At 44.0% G+C, this 8116-nt stretch overlaps 1 protein-coding gene across 1 annotated transcript; it reads left to right on the plus strand.

Annotated features, from left to right (window-relative positions):
• The first annotated feature begins 710 nt into the window (after nt 1–710).
• On the plus strand, nt 711–7574 carry LOC117057407 (vomeronasal type-2 receptor 26-like). The gene is made up of 4 exons (XM_033168248.1): nt 711–1034; nt 3143–3352; nt 4989–5115; nt 6663–7574. The coding sequence occupies exons 1-4, from the start codon at nt 711–713 to the stop codon at nt 7562–7564; spliced, it is 1563 nt and encodes a 520-aa protein (XP_033024139.1). The 3' UTR covers nt 7565–7574.
• The last annotated feature ends 542 nt before the right edge of the window (nt 7575–8116 follow it).

Here is an 8116-nt window from a genome sequence, read left to right on the forward strand (position 1 = left end):
TCTGGGGAACGTATTGAGGAATTCACATATATATATATTTCTCCCCCTGCCCACAAAGCAGGCTAGATCCAATAGGTTGGGGCCATCCCATTTCCAGTTAGGATTTCAAAAAAAAAAAAAAAGTGCATGGAAAATCAGTATCCACTCCTTTGATTATTTAGTCAGTAGAAAGTGTCATATCCCATATTTCTGCCCAACAGCAGATCTCCAAGGTGCCATACGATGACAGAAAATTGCAATGCTGTTAAGACTGGAGATGTTAGGGGGTGGACTTTTTGAATGCGACACATGTTTTGGGATTCTTCCCATTTAGGGGTACAGCCTTGGGAAATCTCAAAATAAGGAGAAGGAGGCAGGGTTTTTGCTTTGTTTTTAAGCTAATAAGATTTGGACTAAAGAAAGGACAGTTTCTTACTGCACAAAATCACACACTATGCAACTATATGGGCATAACTGGGCAGGAGATGACCATTGTCCCTTTCCCTCATTTTCAGTGATGCTCCCACATTGCATCACCTCCTTAGGTTCAGGCATCTGAATCTCTTACAACAGCCTTCCCCAACCAGGTGCCCTCCAGACTACAACTCCCACCATCCTTGTCCATTAACCATACTATGTGAGGCCAATGGGAGTTGTAGTCCAAAACATCCAGAGGGCATCAGGCTGGCAAAGGGTGTCTTAGAGGCACAACGAACCATTTTTGTGATACCATGGTGAATTATTTGAATGGCTTTATTTATAGAGTGGTGACAAAGTTCTACCAGCACATCCTGGCCATGGTTTTTGCTGTAAAAGAGGTCAATGAAAATCCCAGCATCTTGCTTAATGTCACCTTTGGATTCCACATCTATGACAGCAATTCCATTGCAAGGATAATCTACCGGGCCACGTTGGACCTGCTCTTCAATTCACTCCAGTTCTTCCCGAACTATAACTGTGGCATCCAGAAAAAACTTGTGGCTGTCATCGGAGGACTTAGCTCTGCTACGACCGCACACATGGCAAAGGTCTTGAGCCTTTACAAGATTCCCCAGGTAGGGCATTTGGCTGTTGGGATTTCCCCATATCTCATACCCTTTCCTTTTCTTTCTGGTAGCATGCTCATTAATTAGAAGCAGGAGAAAGAATAATTCTGGGTGGGGTTTGAGAGAAAATGAGATATGTGCAGAGAGGTACAAAATGGAGCTTTGAGCATATGTCTCTTTATAAAGGGGGTCTCAAGGGTGACTGTTTATTATCCATATTCATCCCAGAAAACTGTCTTGCCTGCTTTATCTGACAGAGGTTCATGCCAAAGTGAAATTTGCTGCCCTGATATTAACTCACAGTAGACTGCAGTATGCATGCTTACACAAGAGTACAGATAAGGGATAATAATAATTCCAGGCTTGTATGCGTTCTGCTCTGCAACTCCTGGAACAATGTGGGAGTCATAACATGGCGAGTTCCTCATTCCCACCTGTGTTTTCCTGGAGGTTTTTGTTCTTTTGTAAACCTTGGAGTCTCTCCAAGCCTGCTAACATCTCCTTCCTGTGTGTGAATGCAGCCATTTTGGCATCACCAAAATAGAGCCTCCACCATCATTTTGCGGCTCTATTTTAAAGAATGGAGTAATAAGAGTAAATAAATAATCAAAAGTATAATATGTGACGAGGTGCTTCTTCTATTTCACCTCTGAAATTTCTGTCCTCTCCCCTGCCCTCCCTGCCCAGCTGTCATATGGCTCATTTGAACCAGGAGTGAGTGGCGAATCTCATTTTCCTTCCTTTTACCACATGGTTCCCAATGAAGCACTTCAGTATCAGGGAATTGCCCACCTACTTTTGCATTTTGGGTGGAGATGGGTAGGTCTCATCACTATAGATGATGACAGTGGAGAACATTTCTTGGATGCTTTGGAACCAGTTATTTCCCGTTTGAGAATCTGTCTGGCCTTCACAGAAAGAATTCAAAAGAATATGAGGATGGCCAGCATACAAGAAATTTTCGAGTACATTCTTAATGATATCCCACTTTTCATGAAAAGCAATGCCAATGCTATTATTGTACATGGAGAATCTACAACCATGAGGGGGGTGGCAGCTATTGTGTGGATGACAACTGAGTTTATTCCTCTACTACTTCCTGATTCTGTAGAGGAGTATTCTGCAGGAAAAGTGTGGATTACAACAGCCCAAATCGATTTCACATTTGGTCCTTTCCAAAGGGTTTTTGGTATGCAAATGTTCCATGGTTCAATCTCCTTCACAATTCACTCTATGGAACTTCAAGGCTTCCGAGAATTTGTTCAGGGTGCAAACCCTTATTATGCAAACGGAGATGGTTTTATCAAGGATTTATGGGAACAAGCATTTATTTGCTCTGTTTCAAACTCCATTGAGTCACCAAACATCACTGACACATGTACCGGAGAAGAGAGACTGGAGAACCTTCCTGCACCTTATTTTGAAATGAGCATGACTGGCCACAGCTACAGTATCTACAATGCAGTCTATGCTCTGGCACATGCCATACATAATATGTACATATCTAGATCCAGTCAAAGAGCAATGAAATATGAAGGTAGCCTGACACATCTAAATATGGAACCCTGGAAGGTAATGTCTCCCCAGTGTCCCTGTATGTCACGTGGTGTGGTGCGAAATGTTCATCTTAGGGATGGGAGTATCCCTCAATTTACCTTTTCCCAGATACACATTTTTTCCAATCTTAAGTTCCATTCACCATCAGTTTACAATAATAATAGAAAAGTCTTCATGAAAGTTCACCCGCATTTTAGCACGCATTCCCCACCCCCTTTTTTGCTAATTATTTCCCCTGACAGAATGCATTATGTATGTAATGTACACTAATATATTCATTTTTGCACATACTTCCCCCTAATGTATACACATTTTGGTAGGGACAGCATTGCAAAATTCAGGGAAGAGTAAATTTAGAAGAAAAGCTGTGTTTTGAATTACATGTTATTTTAGGAAGTGTGATTTAAGGAGATTCACATTAAAATTAAACTGAATTCCCCATCCCTATGACTAGCATGCTATGTTACAAAATTATCTGGGGGGAAATATATCATTGAGTGTATTCCAAGACTTAAAAGGTTCTTCAATTCTCTCACATGAAGCTCCACTCATTTCTTCAGAGGATTTCATTCAACAACAGTGCTGGAGATGAAATTAGATTTAATGAACGTGGAGAATTAGAAGCTGGTTTTGATATTACAAACCTGGTCACTTTCCCAAATCAATCCTATGTCAGGATCAAAGTAGGAAGTCTGGATCCTCAGGCTCCTCCAGAGAAAGTGTTCATCATTGATGAGGAAAAAATCCAGTGGCATGGAGAATTCACCAAGGTAAGAAAATAGCTACACTCCCTCTCTAATACGAAAAGAAAGGTTATCCACTAGCAGCACAATCTATGTATCTATTCAGATTTAAGACGAAATTCAATGGGGCTCATTCTCAGGTCAGTGAGTAGAGGATTGTAGCGTAAAATGGATGGACAACAGATTTAAAGTGGGTGAAATGAAGCATTTATTCATCCTTTGCCAAATAAATATTTTTTTAAAAAAATTAAGCAGTAAAGAATGTTGTGTTGGCGACTAGCAATGATGATCATGAAGAGAACAACAAGGCAATAACGATTAGAAATAATAATTAGGAGGTTTAGAGGAGCAGGGTGAGGCTGCTTGCAATGCAGGGTTTCAAACATTCCTGTGTTGTACTTCATAGTCCCAACAAGCAGCATCAGCATCTGATATCGCTATGATGTTGGATGATTGACAGATGGACAGTCACACTGTCCCATTTGGCCTGCTAGGAGTGGGGAAATTGTTCCAAAAGTATAAGAGAAACCCCTGTGTTGCAAACGTCAAGCCTAGTATGAAAGAGGCAACACGTAGACCGATGAATAATGGGCACAATTATATCTTTATAATTTGCAGCGAAGTAATAATAGCTGTACAATCTGAGTAACTGAATACATCTGGTGAGACAACGTTCCGGATAAATACACTGTTTTGAGGTGGTCTTCTTCAGTATATAGCTTAATGTACATACATCTTCTCTGGAGCAGTGGTCATACACATACACATACGGGTATGACCACTGCTCCAGAAGAGGAGGAGGAGGAGGAGTTTGGATTTGATATCACACTTTATCACTACCTGAAGGAGTCTCAAAGCGGCTAACATTCTCCTTTCCCTTCCTCCCCCACAACAAACACTCTGTGAGGTGAGTGGGGCTGAGAGACTTCAGAGAAGTGTGACTCGCCCAAGCTCACCCAGCAGCTGCATGTGGATAAGCGGAGACGCGAACCCAGTTCACCAGATTACGGGTCTACCACTTTTAACCACTACACCACACTGGCTCACATACAGAGAAGATGTATGTACATTAAGCTATATACTGAAGAAGTCCACGTCAAAACAGTGTATTTATCCGTAACGTTGTCTCACCGGGATGTATTCAGTTACTCAGATTGTACAGCTATTATTACTTTGCTGCAAATAATAAAGATATAATTGTGCCCATTATTCATCGGTTTGCCTCTTTCATACTAGGAGTGGGGAAATAAGCATTTCACCTGCCAACCAGAAAAGATAAAATGCCATCATTTCATAGCAGCAATTCACTTGCTTAACCTCTCTCACCACCAAAGGAATACAAGCAAATAGTAAAGACAACCCACACAAGCGACGCTGACACAAAGCCCCACACATACACTATGTAGAATAGAAGCATTGCCACTTGACCCCACCCCACCCACCATTCCCCCCTCCACCTCTTTCCTCCCTTTCTTCCTAATGTACCACTAATGTCTCAGAAATGAAACTGATCTGTACAAAATGTAACTTGAAAAAAGAGACATTGCACGTGCTTTTGTAAATCAAGAACTCTTTCATAAAATAGGTTTAAAAAAACAACAACAACCGCCAGCTGGTGAAAACAAAATACCATTTTCCTAAGTCTTCTGTTGTTTATGGACAGGTGCCCCCTGTCTCGGTGTGCAATGACTGCTGCCAGCCTGGTTATCAGAAGACCGCAAAGGAGGGTGCACCATCTTGCTGCTACAACTGTTCTCCATGCCAAGAAGGGAAGATTTCAGCTCTGGAGGGTAAGTGACAAAGAGCACGGTATTCTCAAGCAAATGAAAAGTGAGAACCAAAGATATCCGGAGAACTGAGAGTTGAACTTTGAACGGGCACTCAAATCTCACCTCTGCATAGAGAGAGTCACCGTTCCTCAACCCCAGAACTCCCGCCTGTCAAATCAGAATCATCATTGTGAGAAGACATGTGGTAAGGCAGGGATGGGGGACCTGTGGCCCTCCAGAACTTCCTGGACTCCAACTCCCATCTGCCCCAGCCAGCACAGCCATTGGTCAGGGGTGATGGGTGTTGTAGTCCAGCATCACCTAAAGGGCCATTCAGACCAAGTTCAGCCTTAAGATCTTCCAAGGAAACCATGCTGGCTATTCCACAAGCAGCTGATTGTCACTTGGTGGTAGGGGTGTAATGTCCTCTTTTGCCACTAGAGGTGAAGCAGGAAGTGCTACCAACACTGCCCGCTCTACTGCTGCTGTGTGCCCTTCCAGGCAGCACCGGTTTGGGTGAGATCTCACCCCAAATGGATGCAATCTGGCCCAAAAATTGGTACCAATGGTGGTGGTGCTTTTCTGCTGCTAGCAAAGGCAGCGAGGCAAGTGGGGCACCCATAGGAGTGCCACCTGGGCGTCTTCAATCACCTGATGCAGCGGCCTCACCCTGCCTAATGGCTGGGCCAGCTCTGCTTGGTGGCAACATGGAAGTGGACTTTCTTGGTGGCAGCACCCACCCTTGTACCCTCCCCTGGGTGGTTTGAGAGGCAGCTATAGTAACCAGCTTTAAATGCCTCTTTAAAAACACATATGCTTACATAGGCTTTCCTGGAGTCAGACTCCTTCTTTTCAAACTTTTTTTTCAATCTAAGGTAAATACTTGCTTTCTGTTTTCATTTAAGAAGTTTCATTTGATTGTTTTTGTATTTTAATACGACTTGATTCCTCCTCGCCCTGATTATATTTCATGTAAACCACTTCGAGATTTCTTTCTATATGGATTTTACAAATCAACCAATGTAAGCGCACCACTGGCAATTGGATAGTTCTTCTGGCATGGGCTTATTCTGCCGGATTTAACAAGGTATCTATCAAGTTAGCAAGCATGAGTTTGTGCAGAGGTCACCAACAGGTCATTGCTCCCTACTAGCACCTTCTGGCGGGGAAGGCAGGAATTCCCACCCTATCCCAGTCACCCTACAGCTATGCTTGTAACAACCAGGGAAGTCTCTCCCTGGTCACCTCTACAAATATGTAAATACAGTGGTACTTCTGGTTGTGAACGGGATCCGTTCCGGAGCCCCGTTCGCAACCCGTGACACACGTATCCTGAAGTGCCGCATCTGCGGATATGTGTGACGCGATTCGGCGCTTCTGCACATGCGCGTGATGTCATTTTGAGCATCTGCGCATGACAAACCGCCAAACCTGGAAGTAACTCATTCCATTATTTCTGGGTGTGGCGCGTTCATAACCCGTGCGGAACGCAACCTGAAGCAATCGGAACCCGAGGTATGACTGTATATGAATTGTCACTGAGACTTTTCAACTCCTTCCTTTCTCAGACACGGACTCCTGTTTCCAGTGCTCTGAAGATCAGCATCCAAACGAGGCTCAAAATCGATGCATCCCTAAGGTTGTAAGTTTCCTCTCTTACGAAGAACCTTTGGGGATCGGCGTGGCTTTGTTTGCCATCTCTTTTTCCCTGGTAACTTCCTTAGTGTTGGGAACTTTTATTAAACACCAGGACACGCCCATTGTCAAAGCCAATAACCGGAGCCTCAGCTACACTCTCCTCGTCTCCCTCCTGCTCTGTTTCCTCTGTCCGCTGCTGTTCGTTGGCCAACCTGGGAAAGTGACTTGCATGCTCAGGCAAACATCGTTCAGCATCACCTTCTCTGTGGCTGTTTCTTCTGTCTTGGCCAAAACCATGACAGTGCTTCTGGCCTTCTTGGCTACTAAACCAGGTTCCAGGATGAACAAATGGGTGGGGAAAAGGCTAGCAACTTCTATTGTTCTTTGTTGCTCCCTTGTTCAAGTTGGCATTTCGGCAGCATGGCTGGGATCGGCTCCCCCCTTCCCAGATTTTGACATGCACTCATTGGCAGGTGAGGTCATAGCGGAATGTAACGAAGGCTATGCCACCTTCTTCTACTGTCTACTGGCCTTTATGGGTCTGCTAGCTGTCGTCAGCTTCACTTTGGCTTTCCTAGCCAGGAAGCTTCCAGACGCTTTCAACGAAGCCAAGTTTATCACCTTCAGCATGTTGGTTTTCTGCAGTGTTTGGGTATCCTTTGTTCCAACCTACCTGAGCACTAAGGGGAAATACATGGTGGCAGTGGAGATCTTCTCCATTTTGGCCTCTGGGGCTGGACTGCTGAGCTGTATCTTTTTCCCCAAATGCTTTGTCATTATGTTGAGGCCTGAGCTGAACAACAGAGAACAGCTAATAAAGAGAAATAAATAAATGACATGAAGTGCCACCTGTCTCTTGTCATGTCCTCACACAGAAAGAAGCATGATGAAAAAACATAGCAGTTCAGCACAGTACCGAGAGAAGGTGCCCCAGACTAGAGCCCCTATTAGGCAGCCTGTGATGACTTTCCTCCTCTGGTACCAGAAGTTTTCACTTTTTAGCAATCTAGGGCAGACCAAGGGAGCCAATGGTGGCCTCTCAAATTCGGTATTATTCAGTTTATTGTCAGCTAACCTTCACAAGCTAACTTGAAAGCACAATGGAGGAAGGCCATAGCCCCTCATTTTCTCTCCTTCTTGGGGGCCACTCATCAGTGGTGAGCAGGACTGGAGACAAAATTGGATGGAAATTCGCACAAATATACACTACCAACACAGGTTGCCATATGTCTGGATTTCCCCCGGTCATCTCAGCGATTCCTGCCCAAACAGTTTCCGACAGCTGAATCCCAGCTATGTCCAGGAAATTCCAGATGTATGGCAACCCTAACAATTAACAAACAACTATTATTACTTCCACCTTTACTGAAGTGACTTCAAAGCA

Source organism: Lacerta agilis, chromosome 14, assembly GCF_009819535.1.
Source record: "Lacerta agilis isolate rLacAgi1 chromosome 14, rLacAgi1.pri, whole genome shotgun sequence".
NCBI classification, from domain to species: domain Eukaryota; kingdom Metazoa; phylum Chordata; class Lepidosauria; order Squamata; family Lacertidae; genus Lacerta; species Lacerta agilis.

Bases quoted from the DNA above. Each gene is read 5' to 3' on its own strand.
- LOC117057407 (XM_033168248.1), top strand. From the start codon at position 711: ATGGTGAATTATTTGAATGGCTTTATTTATAGAGTGGTGACAAAGTTC. The intron at 1,035-3,142 runs GTAGGGCATTTG...TCATTTCTTCAG, and splicing joins GCCTTTACAAGATTCCCCAG to AGGATTTCATTCAACAACAG. The intron at 5,116-6,662 runs GTAAGTGACAAA...TTCCTTTCTCAG, and splicing joins GAAGATTTCAGCTCTGGAGG to ACACGGACTCCTGTTTCCAG.